General features: G+C 40.1%; 1 protein-coding gene across 1 annotated transcript in view; it reads left to right on the plus strand.

The window, feature by feature from the left end:
- The first annotated feature begins 1059 nt into the window (after positions 1–1059).
- LOC135940187 (progestin and adipoQ receptor family member 4) overlaps positions 1060–18594 on the plus strand; it is a 35045-nt gene continuing 17510 nt past the window's right edge. Inside the window, exon 1 of the mRNA XM_065484980.1 lies at positions 1060–1396. Within this exon, the coding sequence (XP_065341052.1) occupies positions 1228–1396 (169 nt within the window). The 5' untranslated portion in view covers positions 1060–1227. The remainder of the gene's footprint in view (positions 1397–18594) is intronic.

The raw sequence follows: 18594 nt of genomic DNA on the forward strand, positions 1-18594 counted from the left end.
TCCAGTTTTTTTACAATTATTTTTAAAGGAAATAAAACTAAATTAAAAATTTGAATATTTTGTTTATTTTAAAACGAAAAGCTTTATATTTTTCTTGGAAACAGAAATGGAGCTAGAGGTTAACTGAAATATTGTCTAACATTAAAATATTGAGCTATATATAATCCAAAAATTTGAGGGTACTTTCCTAGAAAGTTTTAAATTATCAGTCCATTACAGTCAATCTTTAAAAATAATCATGATTGAACGGGAACTGGCTTCGTAGTTCATTGCTCGATTTAAAAATAGTTCCCATGTTAAATACAATTTTCATTTGGATTTTTTGCTTCTATGAATCGCCAAATTAAAAAAATATCACTAATTCGTGAACTTATGTTGCATCGTTCATATTTGCACAAACTCAATATATTCGGATCACTATCAACTCAAACAAATGAAAAATCTGGCTAAAAATCTTTTTAAACTCAAATTTAATAAACATCTACAAAAAATATTATCTTCTTTCAAGCTGTTTTTTATTTTTTCGGTTAATTTTAATTTTTAATCATAACATTCAGCATTAAAAATGTTTTCCTACACATATTATGACTTAAGAATCAACAAACACTTTTAATTTATTCAAATTGATTCAAGTTAAATTCAGATTACAATTAAATTAATAGCAAAATTTATAAATAATATTTACCTAACGTAATTTTAATAATTTTCCTTCACACATAGCCTGGACAGTGTAATCAAAAATATTTTCCATTATATAAAGTCTTATTTCCAACAATGTTATTCCAAGAGCTGAAATGTTTGCGTTTAAAAAATAAACCTTGTTCCTCGAGCTCTTGCAATTCCCTCCACTGGATTTATAATTTATCTTAGTAGTGTAAATATTGCACGAAAAAATGAAGGCTCGAAAAACAAACTCGTTGAACATCTGTTCCTATAATACACACTTAGAAGCGCGAGGAGAAAAAATGAGACGCGCGCGTGTTCGTAAATAGAAACCGGTTGGAGGTGTGGCCTGGTGAGAACCGGTAGAGTGGCAGACCCGGTGGTGCGCATGCATCCCCAGCGAAGCGAGCCAGCGAGCAGAGCTCGGAGTGAGCCGAGCACCACCGTCACCCTCGCACCTCGCAGCTCGAGCGCCGATCGGTCATCAGGGGCCAATCCGGGTCCGAGCGTGCCTCCATCCGGCCCAGCGTGCCGCTCCGTTTTCATGAGAAGATAGCGGCCGAAATGGACGACGAGAAGAAGAAACGGAAGCTCCTCAAATGGCACGACATGCCCAGGTACCTGCAGTTCAACCCCTACATCCTCACCGGCTACCGGCCCGTGCAGAGCGTGTGGGACTGCGTGCATTCCCTCTTCTACTTCCACAACGAGACCATCAATATTCTCACCCACGGTAAGAATATCCCCTGTGCTACCTAAAATTGGACCACGCGAAGGTCAAGGGTGAAATTTTAATAGGTTTTAAAATAAATGTGTGCTAGATTTTATTGATTTTCGTCTAGAGAAATGTTTTTAACGATCGATATTTTTTAGTTTTACGAGAAAATATATTTTTTTTTAAATATTTATTACCTTATCACTGTGCTTTTATCTGAAACCGAATCTGCACGGACCATGCCGGGCTGCTCACTTGTGCTGCCGCACAGCTGTGAAAACAATCTAATTTTATATGTAAGTTTCAGCTAACAACACCAAGTATTCGCGCGCGTCGCGGTGGCTGTAAAAGAGGCATCAAAACGGGAGACGCACTGTTCTTAAATCCGCGTGTAAAAGTGCTGCAATTAGAGCCAATAAACTGTCCTAGCTTTTGGCACCGATTTCAAACCGGGCGCGCTTTCGAACGCCGACTGAGTGTGATAACTCAGCCGGCTCTCGCGGCTCGCGCACACGGCGATTCCGTCCGTCTCTAATTTAACGAACAAACTTTGGTGCCGAGCTCAGCAGATATCTGAATAAACAGCCGCATTCGCGCCGCCGATGAAAACGAGAAGGACGAAATCAATAGCGCAGGAATATCCGACGCTTCCAAGCCGTAATTGAGCAATTTAAACGAGCCCGTGCGCACTTTAAATGCTGGATACTATCTGCCAACATGTGCGGTGGCGGCGGCAGTGCCACACGATGGGTATTATTTACGGGGCCATCCGCAGCAAATACTGCGTTTACAATTCCTACGAGACCCATCGCCATTTCCTTGCTGTAAATCAACATATGTAGGCTTTGCCAGCCCCCGGCGTGCTCTCGCGATTTCCAGCCGTTGAGGTGCAGGAAATGAAGTGCCGAGATTGTTTTAGTGCAAAATTATTGATCAAGCTGACGAAGTCGAGGATTTAACCTGGAATTGTTGAGCCAGTAACTGATGATTTTTTATTATTTAGTATCTGTGAATCCTGCAATTCGTTAATTATATTCTTAATGTTTTAAAAAAATACAGTCAAAAATAGTATTGGTAAACAGACGAATAAAGGTTAAAAATGATGAGAAAAATGAGACATACAAAGGACATAAATTGTTTAGATCACAAATAATGCTCCAAACATTTAACCATGAGAACTGCTCGCATAAGGAGGGGATTTTGATGTGTTCATAATTGATTTTTGAAAAATATGTACTTAAAATATTCATAACTTAAACACGTTTTGGATTTGCTCTGATTTTTAATTTGGAATCATTTATCAGCTAGTGCAACACATACACCTTATTTTCAATTGCATGCTGAGAGACTGCGGCAAAATGGACGAGGTTTAATCAATGAAATTTTAGTAGAAGTATTTTTAGATTGTGATATAAACACATTTTCTACACTTCGATAACAGTAGTTAAATGCCACCACCTTTAAACTAAAGCTAACGTCACGAAAATAAGTTATTTGCTGCGCACATGCATAAAAGCGTGTGAATGTCCGATATTCCTCTATTTAATAAACACATTTATGAATGATTGATGTTCCAAAAAATTTGAATTTCAGTATTAACACAAATTCATTAATCATTCATCGATTTTTAAGAATGTTTATTCAGCAGCTATTGGAATTTAATTTAAGCAGGGATTTTTCCCTGCTTTTCTGCTTTTAAAACGAATTTTGCACTTTTCGAGTGACTCTCACACGCGAGCAGTCGTAAAAAACCAGCTCTTCCATTCACTGAATCATTCAGCACAGCTAAACCGCTTTGCTCGCATCACAAAATTCCAAATGACGCGACGAGTTCAGCCAGAGTGTGACAGTAGTGGTTCGTCTCTTGCAATTTTCACCCTGACGGAACTTGTACGCTTTTTAGAACGGTATTTGGGGTCAAGCTGAGTGATTTTTCACGTGAGCATGACAAAAATTTGCTGGCAGAGATAATAAATCATGGAGCAAAAACGCGCACAATTCAGCCACAAACACGCCCACCTTAAAAAAACGGCGTGTCGCACTTGCAAAAACCTGCGGCGTCATTTCCATAAAATTCTCCTGCTGAAATTGAACTCGCTGCTGTTTATTAATGCGGGTCGTTACTGTTTTCATGAAGAAGCGAGATGGCGAATAAATTCAGCAGCGCGAGTGTTGCGAAGTCTGCCTCGCCGGTTCACATATACACACACGGCTGTTAGGCGAGCAGGAGGAAATTAAACTTTCCTCCATTACCTAACTCAGCAGCAGCAGCAGTGGAATATACATACGCATCCATCATGGCCCCTTTTTTTGTCTCTTGGCCAATTTGCTAGCCGGACGTCGTTGAGCTCGCCGCCGTGATTAGGTTTATCTCGAGAAAAAATAAGTTGTTAACGCATGGTGCCGCGTAAGAGGGTCCTATATCATCTTTTTGCTTTCCTTTTGCATACTAAGTTGGTGAAAACTTTCCGCTCAAATGTATCAGATCTTCCTCGAACTAAATTTTCGCTGATTATGCTCTTCATTAGCGAATCTGGTGCTGCTGCTTATTTTCTAGGCTGCGATCTTGTAAAATTCCTTTGAGGAAGCCACTTGGCTGTCTCCGTGTTTAATCAGGAAGTAAATTAAGGCTGCTTCAGTCCCAACGTTGCTTTTTTACTGCTTTTATCATACATTTTTAGTCCAATCAGCCGGTAGAAAAATCCAAACTTTGGGAAACCTGGAAAGTTTGACAAAATGGATAGCACCTTTTTTCTTTTTGTTTTTGATAAATGTTTGTTTATGAATAAAATTGTTATAGTAAAAAAAGAAGTATTATTGAAAATGAACAAGAAGCATTAACAAAGGCAAAAAGTGACAAGTAGAAATAGAAATAGTCATGTTACCTTTTAATTGACTTTTCAGCCCATTACCTTGGCTTGAGCTGGAGTTAGATGGAAACTTAATTAAAAATTTAGGAGCGGAGTTTTGTCTTAAGGGCAACTCTTCAACTCAGAAAACGTTTCACAAAAGTGTAATTTTCGCTTAGAAAAATATATTTCTTCAATTCATGGAAATCGTGTTATACTAGTGAAAATCAACATAAAAACCAGCAGCAGTAAATTTGTTTAATTCAATCACAACATAGGTAAGCATTACCTATAAATAGCGAGACCAATAAGAAATTATAGCCCTGGAAATATCCGAAATTTCACAGTTGAAAAGAGGGCAAAATGAGCACTGCTGAGAATTTTGCATCATCTTCTGCGCGTCGACAAATGTACCACCAATCACATTAAGGTTCAACTGCTTTTTCGCCTCAAGACTGACGATGACGACAAGCAGTCGACTGCGATTTGTCATCATTACTGAGGGTCTTCCTTATTACATTGACAATCAACCGTCACAGTTAGCGGTCTTGCGCAAAAAAGAGTTGGCGTACATGAGCGAGAGCGAAGTCGGTCTTTCCGCATCCCTAGTGATGATTATTCTCCGCAAGCAGCAACGTAGGCCCCCGCAGGTCCGCGTGCAAAAAGCTGGTGGCTGTTGTTGGCGTGCAGGGCAAATGAGTGATCGCCGTTCCTTGCCCCGCCAGTCAGCTTGTCAGACCAGCCTATTTCCCATTTTCCGATCGGCCGACACAAAAAAGGCAGGCGATTCGTCCTTGAACAGGGCTCGCACGTCAATAGAACAATGCACCAGCAGCAGTCACGACACGGTGTGCGCCGTTCACAAGTCGCTAGCAGCCACTGCTATTATTTACGACCTGGCCAACAAATTTAAAGGCTGGCTCACTATCGATTCCGCTCCCAAAGGTGGAATTCCGAGCCGTTTTTCCAATTCGTCACGACGCGGGAGCTGGCGGTGGATCAATTATTTAGAACACAAAGCGATTCGGCTCGTGCGGAAATACGCAAAGCCATCAGGGATCACGGAGCACCTGGTTCAAAGTTTCTCGATAAAATTACAAATTTTTTGGGCAAAGTATACACAACTCGGACATGAATTTGCTGATGTGATTTTTAATGGAGTTGAGTGTTCAGTATTGTGCTATGGTCCGTAGGGAGAGCGTGCATGTGAGCAAATTTGCTGACACACAAACATCCTGTTCGCTTCCTTCCTTCGCCAGAATTTCCAGATCCCCGGCTTTCTACAATGGAGTCGCGTGGAGATACAATCTCGTAACACGCGGTTCAAAGACGCATCGATCGCAGCGAATTTTCCAGCGCATAAATTTTTGAGAAAGCCTCACTCAAAGAAAAAATTCTCATTTTGAGACGAAAAAATCGGCTCTCAAGTGAGAGTAAAAAAATTCGTCTCACTTTGAGAGCGAAAAGCGGCCTGCCGCTTTTGCGTCTCAATTTGAGACGAAAAAATCGGATCTCAAAAGAGAGCGAAATTTTTCGTCTCACTTTGAGAGCGAAAAGCGGCCGGCAGCTTTTGCGTCTCAATTTGAGACGAAAAAATCGGATCTCAAAAGAGAGCGAAATTTTTCGTCTCACTTTGAGAGCGAAAAGCGGCCGGCCGCGTTTCGCTCTCAAAGTGAGACGAAAAAATCGGCTTTCAACTGAGAGCGAAATTTTTCGTCTCACTTTGAGAGCGAAATGCGGCCGGCCGCTTTTGCTTCTCAATGTAGAGCCTAATCTGTTTTGTACTTACGATCGGCTATGGCAGGCCCCGCAAAACTTTATTTTCAATCCATTTGATGATCCGCTTGGCCGAAAAACTTGAAACGTCGTTCACGCACAGCATTATTACCGCACTTTTTGCCACTTAGGGACAATGCACTTGACATAAAACGACCTCAAAACCCGACTAAAAACGCCAGCGTGAGCCCTTGCCGCGAAAATAGACGGACCAGCTGAAACTGAAACTTTAAAATGTAAACAATGACACTGATAGGCCAATTTTAATTTTTTGGACCAATCACAAATTAGTTCTGGTTATAAGTTATAACCTCACATCCTTGACTTTGACTAGCGCGAAGTCAGTCTGAAAAAATATAGGAACAAACTAATTTTTTTCAAATCAAGAGAGATGCCAACAATAATAAAAGTGGAAATAAATTATAAAATAAATACAAAATTAATTAAGATAATAAGTGGTATAATAATTAAAATTATGAAAGAGTAAAATATAAATTAATATGGATAAAAGAAATTTAAATTAAAAAAATAAATAATTTAAACATGAAAATAAATACAGTCTTTAGGAATTATTGTTAAAAAAAACTTCTTAAATTCAAATCTGGAATATATAACATGCTTCATAAAACGAATAGCAGGTAGACTGGACACGGCTTAAAGAAGTATACATGGTTAGACTCTCAGTTACACTTTTAGGAATAAACCTTTTTTTAAACCAATTGCTTGCATAATTTTGAATGTTAATTTTGATTAAATCTTTAGAAATCTAGAGTCGGCCACAGGGACATCATAGATTTCAATTTCACGTACAAATTTACATGTTTTAATGATTCCTGAGCGGCATATTAACATTGAGCAACATAATTTGAATCAATCTGGCATATTTTTTGATGTGGACTGTCATCAGTGATGTAAATTAGTGATTAGCAGCATCGTTTTCGTCTTCTTTCATGACAGTATGGACCAACATGCACCAGGAAAGGAAAACATTTTGCTACAAATAAAAATTTTGAGACATTTATGCATAGATTGACCAGCAAGCCAGGATTTCCCGGGAATTTGGTGCATGTTATCACATTTTACCATCGGGGCAGTTTCAGGCAAATTTGCGGACATTTGGAAGAGATGCGCCGTTATTATGTTTTTTCTTCATTGAGATGGTTCAAATATATTCAATTCAGATTAATTAGAATTGGAGGGTTAAAATTAAAATTCTTGATAAAATTTCCAAGTTAAAAGCAGGTCCATACTGTCATGAAAGAAGACGAAAACGATGCTGCTAATCACTAATTTACATCACTGATGACAGTCCTCATCAAAAAAATATGCCAGATTGATTCAAATTATGTTGCTCAATGTTAATATGCCACTCAGGAAACATTAAAACATGTAAATTTGTACGTGAAATTGAAATCTATGATGTCCCTGTGGCCGACTCTAGATTTCTAAAGATTTAATCAAAATTAACATTCAAAATTATGCAAGCAATTGGTTTAAAAAAAGGTTTATTCCTAAAAGTGTAACTGAGAGTCTAACCATGTATACTTCTTTAAGCCGTGTCCAGTCTACCTGCTATTCGTTTTATGAAGCATGTTATATATTCCAGATTTGAATTTAAGAAGTTTTTTTTAACAATAATTCCTAAAGACTGTATTTATTTTCATGTTTAAATTATTTATTTTTTTAATTTAAATTTCTTTTATCCATATTAATTTATATTTTACTCTTTCATAATTTTAATTATTATACCACTTATTATCTTAATTAATTTTGTATTTATTTTATAATTTATTTCCACTTTTATTGTTGTTGGCATCTCTCTTGATTTGAAAAAAATTAGTTTGTTCCTATATTTTTTCAGACTGACTTCGCGCTAGTCAAAGTCAAGGATGTGAGGTTATAACTTATAACCAGAACTAATTTGTGATTGGTCCAAAAAATTAAAATTGGCCTATCAGTGTCATTGTTTACATTTTAAAGTTTCAGTTTCAGCTGGTCCGTCTATTTTCGCGGCAAGGGCTCACGCTGGCGTTTTTAGTCGGGTTTTGAGGTCGTTTTATGTCAAGTGCATTGTCCCTAAGTGGCAAAAAGTGCGGTAATAATGCTGTGCGTGAACGACGTTTCAAGTTTTTCGGCCAAGCGGATCATCAAATGGATTGAAAATAAAGTTTTGCGGGGCCTGCCATAGCCGATCGTAAGTACAAAACAGATTAAGCTCTACATTGAGAAGCAAAAGCGGCCGGCCGCATTTCGCTCTCAAAGTGAGACGAAAAATTTCGCTCTCAGTTGAAAGCCGATTTTTTCGTCTCACTTTGAGAGCGAAACGCGGCCGGCCGCTTTTCGCTCTCAAAGTGAGACGAAAAATTTCGCTCTCTTTTGAGAGCCGATTTTTTCGTCTCAAATTGAGACGCAAAAGCGGCCGGCCGCTTTTCGCTCTCAAAGTGAGACGAAAAATTTCGCTCTCTTTTGAGAGCCGATTTTTTCGTCTCAAATTGAGACGCAAAAGCGGCCGGCCGCTTTTCGCTCTCAAAGTGAGACGAATTTTTTTACTCTCACTTGAGAGCCGATTTTTTCGTCTCAAAATGAGAATTTTTTCTTTGAGTGCTCGTGTTTTACGAACGCATAAAATTCAAATCGCATCGATTTTCCTTCCCCACGTGAGTGCTGGCAGATAAATATTAAATTCGAATGCTCAGCACAAATCCAGATTCTTATCAAAGCGTTGGTGAGCATTTGCGAACAAATGCAACCGACTTCAAAGGTTAATGAATGTACGGCGTGCGCACGTAGACAGCTCTGGTTGGTATAATTGTGCGCCGTCAAAGCATATAGTGAGGCAATAGCTCGGCTCGTACGAGTTGCCCCGTCGGCGCACAGCACACACATGAGACAAAACCACTGAACTATCCAGCTTCGGATCTTTTTCAACTGCGAAGTCTACACGTTTTACACGCTAATTGTGCTTCCTATTTTTTTGTGACGCGACGCACGCAACACTTGTTATCGATTTTTGCGCACGTTATAAAAAAACAAAAGCCCGAGTACGACTTCAAAGGCGGCACAATAAAGAGGAGTTCGTCACCCGCGAGTGAGGAAATTCTCGCGGCGCACGTTATTTTTGAATCAATTCTCAGCAAACTGCCGGGGAGTGTCATTAGCCACCACCACCTTTGACATTTTGGTCCGTTGTGTGGCATAATTGGCCTTGCTTTTGCCGCGTGCAGCACGTGCTGTTTGTGCGCCTGCTACCGGCTGAGTGTAGGCTTTTTGCCCAAGCGCTGAGTGACGCGGGCTGCATAATTACGAGCCTGCAGCAGCCATGAATAAATAGCGCGTGCAACACTGGCAGACCCTTCATTTTTAATCTGACGCCGTGCTTTCCCACGATCGCGGTGCAACATGAATTCTAATTTATACATAGCACACGGCTCCAATTCAAATGGCGTTACAGAAATCAGAAATTGCAAGTTTTCGCATGTGTGAAATAAAAGCGTTTTTCACATTCGTTTTATTAACATTGGATTTCAAAATATTTCAATTTGCTAAGAAGGAAGGAAAGAGGGCGAATCAAAGCACTTCCCACACAGAGAGCAGAAATCGATAGTGTCTATTTTCGACGTAAATTTACACCGGGCTTTGTTTGTATACTGATGAACCCGGGTTCCTGCACTAAAATAAGGAAAGTCCTTGCTCATTAGCCTCGTAATCTTAGGAAGCAATGCCGAAATTTGCCAAAATCCGAGAACTATATATAATCGAAATCTTGTTTAACTCGGAACAAGAGACAGCAGCGAAGAAGATGGCAATAAATTTTGTCGATGAGCTGTCCAGCCATGAAAACGAACAACTTTCAGTGAGTTTTCTTGGAAATTAACCATCATTTTTATCAGATTTAATGGTAGAAGCATATTCTTTTATTGATGGAATTACACGACTTGCACTATCCAATCATAGTGCTGATGTTCAAAAAAGGAAAAGTACTTTTCCCACATTTTCCTCGACTTAATGGCGAAAAATATGCGCGCTGTGCAATGCCTGGTTGAAAAGTCTCTTCACCAGCAGTACATTTCATCCACTCTCCCACGTATGAAAGTAGCAAGTGCATGGTGAGTGGTGTTCTAGAATTTTCTTCCGCTATGAATCTCTGGAACGATCTGCACTCACCTTTGTATGAGCAGGAGAGTCTATTCAAGACGCTGCGAAATGAGAGTAAAGATTAAATTGTAAGAAATGTGCTCCTAATGGAATGATACTCTGAAAGAAAATTGTTGGAGTAAAAATTGTTTAAGGACTTCTTGGTGAAAATGAGAGCAAGTTTCTCTGCTGGCTTAATTCAAATGGCAGAAAACGGTGCGTAACGCACGTAATTTATCGGAATATCATTTTCGCCGTCGGAATTCACGCGGTCGCTACTCCATCTCTGACAGCACTTTCGACGCTCGAATTCACTTGCAAATTTATTCATCGCGCCCACGAGGAAGCCGCAATTTCATCGCAGCGCCGAAAATATGCACGGCTCTCTGCGGCGTTAGAGCCGAATTAACACGCCGCACGCGCTTCTTCTTTTTTCGGCATGTATTTCGCGCGGTCGTGTGCGCTGCGGCCGACGAGAGCTATTCCTGAATCTAATGACATCCCCGGAAGATAACAGCAGATAAAGCACGCTATAAATGTGCGCGCATTCTGCTTGGCGGGTTGCCTGCTCTCGCTCTCCCCACTGCCGGAAGTTTGTATATCTTTCAATTTTCCAGCAGTGACATTTATAAGATTCCGCCCACTCTCTGGTGTGTGATGAATTCGGTTGGAATGCGTTTTCGCAAACACAAACTCACATGCTGAACACGACAGAGGCAACCGTCGACGAGCACCCAGCGGACAGATAAATTTGCGAATAAAAAACGACAGCGAAACAACATTCCACGCGTTGAGCGTTCATTTTGCGGTTTAGTCTGTTTCGAGATTAATTCCGCGCCCTGAATGAGATAGCGACGGGGGAGAAGGAAAAAATAATGCAAAATTCTCTAACTGGGAAAGTTTTCCAAGCCACCAACAGATGGTTTGCACCATTCATTTTCAATTTTCGGGTACTTTTGCACTGCGATTTTAGATTCAATGCTCCTACTATGAATTTTAGGCATTAAAATATTTCAATTGACAAAAATTTAACAAAAAATATCCTCATCTATTTAGGAAATTCAAAGGTTAAACCAGGTGTTTGCATTTCTTCCTTTGTCTTAAATATCCTGTTCATACTCTGGTTCAGTGACCAAGCCGTTGGCTCGCGTTCACATTGCGCGCACTTGCAATGTAAGAAACCGAGCGATGCTTGGGGGAGGAGTACGGGCTTTACTCTCTTTCATTAAAATGACGGGTCCGTTTGGATTTGGAAGGATTGCTTTCGGCAGTCCATCGCCTTTGCTGCTTTGCATCTTTACAGCGTGCTTTTGAATTAATTTCACGACACGAATATCTAGCGTTTCGATAAAAGACCCGGTGCAGGGTCACTGACATAAGCTGGTCCTTTTCTGGACTGAAGCTTCCTCTAACGAGGCACGTCCACCCATGCTATTCGTTCGCGGTAGTATTGGGAAAAATTGAATTTGACGTTCTGGAAACATAAATCGGCTTAACCTTACGTGGTAAAAACGATACCAAAAAGATAGTTTTCTTAAAATAACGTTTATTAGGTTTCTACCGAGATTAACTGCATATATGTGAGGTTACGCCTCATCAAAAATGAAATCATTTATTACTCCAAGAATATGCACAATACCAGATTTAAATCTGAAATCGCAGTATAGCAGTGTATGAAAATTTTAAAATGAATGGTGGTGACATCTGTTGGCAGCTCCAAACACAAGAACTGTCCAGATTAATGTCACCTTCGTTTAAAAATATGGTTATGTGATACCGCTCACGTGGATTCAAATCATAATACTTTTAAAATACGTAGTGCACGTGACACGGAGCGTGACGGAATTTTCCATATCCGCTCTCGCGAACTAGCCGCCAACAAATTGAACGGAACGATAAGGCAAACGGCATGAAAAGAGCCGGGTAGTGTGCGCGGCACGAATCGTGAATGTGAATATGGAGAGTACAGAGGATTTACATTAGCCCAGAATGAGTCTGTGTTTATTTATGGCGGCACTTTTGCCTGATGCAAGCCGACTTCTAAAAACGTATTGATTGTGGAGTTCCGAAAAGGAATGAGAAGTATATTGTGTCACGACATCGATCACCGTTCACGAACGTATACACATCCAGCGAGAAAGCAAATTCAATTCCGCGAGTGGTCCATTACTCAGATTGCGCGCGGCGTGGCGGAGGCTTCGGCGTCTCTTTGAATTCGCGCATGAAATATTCACGCTAAACGTGGCTTATTTGAACATCGCGCACACATGTACACAAAGCTGCCGAAATTCGATTATGTGCGTGTGCGCTTTTATTTTTGGCCCGACAGTGAGGACTGAGTGTTTAAAGGTGGCAATTTGTTAGCTGCATGTTTACAGCGAGCGACTTCCAGAAGGGTGAGTAAACAACCGCAAATCTTCGGCATACAAATAACTGTGCCTCATAATTCTCTCCGTCAACAGAGCATTTTCCTCAAAAACACTTCCTTTGATTTAAATTCCAAAAAATACCAAAATGGAAATACAATCAGGAATTCTGTTTTAAAATACCACATTATTGAAATACAAAGTCAGAAGTGAACGCAACAAAGAGAGTTTTCTAATTTTGGAATAGCTCCGTCATCTATTTCCGTGTTGTATATGTGCCTTTAACTCAACAACTAACTTGCAGATCCAATGAATTATGCTCTGCTTGTTTGACTTGACCGGAACAAACAAAATATAGACGACCACAGTCTGGAAGTTTCCACCGGTGAGTCACTTAATCAATATGGCTGAAATGCATAGCACACTAGGTCAAATGAAATCGCAGCTTGCGAATTTCTCATCGGCAGTGTTTGAGAGGCGAGACAAAATTGATTTACGATAAGAGAAAGACACCAAGCCGCGCGTGGTCTTTCATCCTCGGCAAAGGAAAGCCTTTTATCACTCTGACGCCATTTTTGCACAAGAAAATTCGATTACCGCGTGCGCGGCCTGAGAAATATCTGGTTCTCTCACAAAGGGCGTGATAATATTCGTTCTCTCTGTTCGTGTTGCTATAAACAAAAGCAAATTTCTCTGCAACGAAGACCCGGCCGGATCGATCCGCTTTCACAATCGGGAATATATTTAATTTGCGCCTTAATTTCGCGTGCGAGTCACATGATGGATGGGATCGCACGCGAGGGAAAGAGAGGCGCTGCAAATATTTGGAGCAACCATAACTGGATTGGCGCAAAAAGCAGCGCCGTTGTTCGCACGTCTGCTCTATGGCTTCCTCGTCGTCGTCGTCGAGTTGTTTGCCCAAGCGATTTTCCATCGTGCGCACACACGCGAGTGCTTTCTCTGAAATGTGCTTGCCTAACCTATAGTGTGCCTATGCTTGTTTTGCAAAAAATAATCGATCAACTCTATACACACAAATGCTGTGCAAATGGAAGAGAAATATTTGGCTCCGTCCTCCGTCCCACAGCACATTTTACAGGCATTCAGAATTTTGTTTGCAGTGTCCACAACTTTATATAAATACAAAACATTTGTTTTTTTTTCTTTTGAAAACTTTGTGTTTAGACAGCAGAGCGAATGTTTTGAACTTGTAGAGTTAGATTTTTCTTTGCTTTTGTTGGAATAAGAAACATGGAAATCATATTATCATCTTTCGGAACTGAAATTTGTTGCATTATTAGAGATGACAGTGCCAAAATATCGTTTCAAAACTCGACCTCAGCTTTTTTTGGAGAAAGCAGATGTTTCTGTTTCCACCTCGACTCGAGGCGAAAGGATCATTTTACCAGCAAAAATACGCGCTTGGTTTATATGCCCAAATTTTTAAATATAGGAAATACGAAGTTTCAAATTACGAATACTTAGCTTATCTCATTTTCGTGGGTTTTTGCTTCCAAAAAGAGAGTATTCTGTGCTTTTGCCATTAAATAGAAATAATTTACATTCTTGCTTTTTCTCAGCCGATGAAATACAAAAATACATAAGCCAGAATCCCTGAAAGCAACAAATTTCTGGCCTGGGGTCCGGCAATTTTGATTAACCTTTCTGTTAAGACTTTGGCCCGACGCAACGGATTTTAGTGTTTATATCGCACTCCTTAAAGCACTTTGGTTCATCATTGGACGTGAATAAAACTCAAACGGTGCGTAATTTTTGTAAATTTCACTCTTAGAACTCGAGAATTAGATTGCTACGGCCTGTGAAAGAAGTCTTGGCTTCTTACAAAATCTGCACACCATTCAAGTTGTCGTGATCTTCCCTAGGAAGCCGAAATATTCAGTGTCAACCCTTTTCAGCCCCATCAAAAGTGAAAAAAAATCATTTTTCGCACGATTTTTCGCGACTGACTGAGCGTGTGAACAGTGTAAATTATTTTAAATGGCTCAAATTCAATCTTGAGATGATCTTGATCTCCTGTTATACATTAAAACTATAAAAATAGGGTTAAAGCAAAAAAATGGTAAAATTATCGATTGAGTCACTGAACTAGTTTGTGTTCTTACAACTGATATGTAGCTAAATGTCATTTAAGGGCTAGTTAATTATAAGTTAGTTATTTGTTAGAGGTGTACGTATTATCACGTTTTTTCATACAAATATTATTATCATTTCATGATTTCTGAAACAAAGAAAGAAAAAACAACTAAAAAAGAGGATGTCTCATATGTTTGAAACAATTCATGTCTGCGTTATAAAAACCAATCATTTGTTGGGTTTCTTTAGGCAAAATAGAAGACTTCTCTTCTTTGCAATGCAAAAACTGACAGCTCTTTGTTTACCGATTTTTATACACGCATGGCTTGTCCCTTCTTGGCGCACCGTCGATAAATCAGAGATCCGTTTTATTATAACAGCGCCGAGCTTTGCTTGTTCGCATTGTGTGTGTACTGAGTCGTCGTCGTAATGGATGAGCCGGCCCACTGACAACCGTTCGTCACAACGCGCAGTGTGCGCGATGCGGTTAGTTGCTTTCGCCGTCGGAGCGTAGGCGCCGCGCTCGCGTTCATTCATTCGCCTCCGAACGCTAGCTTTTTGCATGAATTCGCCTTTGGCGCCGGCAATTACGGCAAGCACTCCCAAATATTTGGCATTAGAGTCGGTCTGCGTGATTAATTGGTCGCTGCTTTTTAGGTGGGCGATATTGTATTTGTGCTCTCATCCTTTCGCAATGTGTACTCACACGAAAGAGGGATGTGTATTGGGATTCGGACGCGATAAGACGGCCCTCTTAGTGAATTTATCGATCTGGAAGTGCCTGCGGCCGGATTGCTTTTTGCTGCATGCCCTATCTAACGTCATGCATGACAGATGACATAATTTGTGTGACGTGTGCGTTGCGTTTTATATTTGGAACGCGACATATCACCCTATTTTCTAAATTAGATCATTTCGAAATCATATAAATGCGGTGACGTCAAATAAAAAAGTCTCCACGTAGGTTATTAATTCCTCTCTACGCACGAAATTCACGAACAGAAAAAATTGATCAAAAACATTAGTAATTTTATAACAGAATGGCCACATTTTATTAATGAAAGCAGTGTTATGCTGAAATTGATAATGTCTAATGTCACAATTTAAAATACAAATATCGGAAGACACGAAAAATTCCTTTCGTCCTTTTTTCATGGGCGAGCAGTTCTTTGATACTTAAACGTCAAACATGAAATTAATTTTAATTCACAACCCCATTTCGTTATTTTATAGGTCACCGTCGCTATACTCTTGAAGAACCGCCCTTTTTCACACATAATTCACTTAATTGTATCTCCCAAAATGTCATGGTTTTAAGTCATATCCAAAACTCTAAATTGCCAATACAAGTCTTTTTCTCAGATTTTCTTCCTCTTTCAAAACCTCTACTTGTACCCAATCAAACGAATGGTTGTGTTTTCGAGCATGCTGTGCTGGCAGAAAGCCGCTTGTCTGCGTCGGATCGACTGATTTTTTAACCAATCTTTCATGCCAATCAATTCTAAAACACACCTCTATAGTTTTTATGAATACCAAACTGTATGAATTCATGCAGCCTGTTTTGTATTGAACTAGGTTCACAAGCTGAAAATGTCCTGCTACAATTTAACGAGCTTTGAGATTCTGCTTGGAATTTTAGACGAAAGACTATTTTTCTGAGCTTCTAATCAACACTGGACGATCAAGTGAGTGCAAACTAAGCAATATTAAACCATTCCTTTTGTTACAATAAAATATCAACTTTAATTTTTTAAACCCCTTTTTATACGTTCATTCGTTGCAATACTTCCTAAGAAAATTACATTCTTATCGAATTTCTACAAAAATTTAAAGCAAATTTAAAAAGTTTTGAGTTTTGTTTGATTGGTTCATCTCTTTTTAGATGCCTACCCCCTTATAACGAACTACTCGCCAAAACCCCGCATCCCAATAACATCATATGGGTGCACGTGCCTCATTGGAGGAAGCCCATTCTAGAAAAAGACCAAATCATGTTTCCCCGCACAGGGGTATTATTTAGTTGAAATGCTAGATATCCGTCCCGTGAAATTAACTCACGCATGGCTGGAAAGGTGTAAACTAGCTAGTAATGAGTCGGAAAGCTTTCGCAATCCTTTCAAATCCCAATGGACTCGTCATTGCAATGCAAGAGAGTCAAATGTAGGCGCAAATCAGCCCGCACTCAAGCTCGGTTTCTCACAGTTGCTAGTGCACGCAAAGCAAGAGCGCTCAACAATGCGGGCAAACGGCTTGGAATTGTAAGAACGCATTTTCCTCAAGTTAAAAACGGAATAAGGCTACCTGATAGTCGGATCAAAACATTTGTTAGACTATCAAACCCCTTTAAGAAGCAATTTTCCTGGCCCAAACAAGCGAGTTAAAAATTAATAACGATATATAAATTCATATTAACGTTTCCACATGGAGACTCCACAAGGTTGAAGCCCAGAGACTAACCACATCCGCCGAAATCAAATTTTAATTTGTTGAAAATCAGCCTTTTTACAACACTAACTGTCAAAACCCCGAACCTTAAACCCTAACGAGATCCTTGTCACTTTCCACCGCAAGTATGAGGACTGCAAGAGTATATATATAATGGAAACGAGATTATTGATACATATGATCCATTTTAAATGAAATATGGTGCAATGGTAACAATAATGCAAGCTGTGCTTTCACTGCATCCAATAAAATCATCGTCTAGTAATTTCCGCGGCCTCGACGTCTGATTCGATAAAGCAGCATCTATATATATGTGCCGCGGAAAATCGATGGCTCAATTAAAATCACCACACGCGGATGCCATACATGCACGGCCTACTGCGATAGGATGGGATGTTTTTCAAAGGCGAGGATCGCATACATAGCGCAGCTCATCTCACACACACAACGACGGAGCAAAAGACATAAAGGCACTGCACAACTCATCATGCAGGCAGGCCTAGTCGAAGCCCCGCTCTTGGCAGCACCCAGCTGCCAATTACGACGACAACTTTTAGTTCCTCCAGCCGAATGCAGGTCAAAAGAGCGCGGATGCCTCTCATATATGAAAATGCAACACCCGCGGCTCCTTTATGCTTTAAACAACTATCGATTTTCGACGACGCGACCCACCGGCGGAAGGCAAGTTTAGTTTTGCTGCTGCTGTCGGTGCAGAGGAAGCCGAATAACTTTCTTCCTCCCTCATTATGTCCCACATTCTAAGAATATTTATCAGGCCCACCCAGCAGGCACGCCCCTGCTTGTTAATTAATTCGCACTTCTTGCTCCGTTTTTGGGGGTGTGAGCACCGCGCCGCTGCTTTTGTGTTCGTCCCTCTGCATAGAGACGACGATCGCAGTGCAACGCGCGCCAACGCGAGTCTAAAAATATTATTAAGTAGGGGGTTCGAAGGATGTGGATTTATTCGGTCCAAAGGGTTTCTGCTTGGAATGTGACATGGCATATATACCAGAGCGAGAGGTTAATTTTCGTCTCGCATAAATTTCAAGGTCTGAAAGCAGGGTGTCAAAATTGCGCCGTTTTGAAAATCCCCAGCAGCAAGGAATACTAATTTATAGGAATTCTTGCTGGAAGAATTTAACTTACGCCCCTCTCGATAGGCACTCGTTGAAAGGAGAGACACGTGGATTCCACGTCAAAGTTTGCTTGTTTTATATCGGAAAAATTTAGGGGGATTGTACCGTTATCATCATTCCTCGCATTTTCACTTCATTTAATTTGACGCTCCAATTCGATTTTAAAATAATTTTACAGTAAAAAAGTCTTGCTTTTAATTTTGAGCATTTTAATATAATATTAGATAGTTGCTTGTCAACGTTTTTGTATATTTCCGTATTTAATTGAGTGAAGGTAGGGTGCAAACAAGCAAAAAATGACTACGAGTTTTGAGCTTTTGGTGAAACCATAATGTAACATTGTTACAACAAATTAAACTACACAAACACGCCAATTTTCGGTCTGCTTTGAATTTAATCTTGAACCACATTCTCAA

Source organism: Cloeon dipterum, chromosome 1, assembly GCF_949628265.1.
Source record: "Cloeon dipterum chromosome 1, ieCloDipt1.1, whole genome shotgun sequence".
Lineage (NCBI taxonomy): Eukaryota > Metazoa > Arthropoda > Insecta > Ephemeroptera > Baetidae > Cloeon > Cloeon dipterum.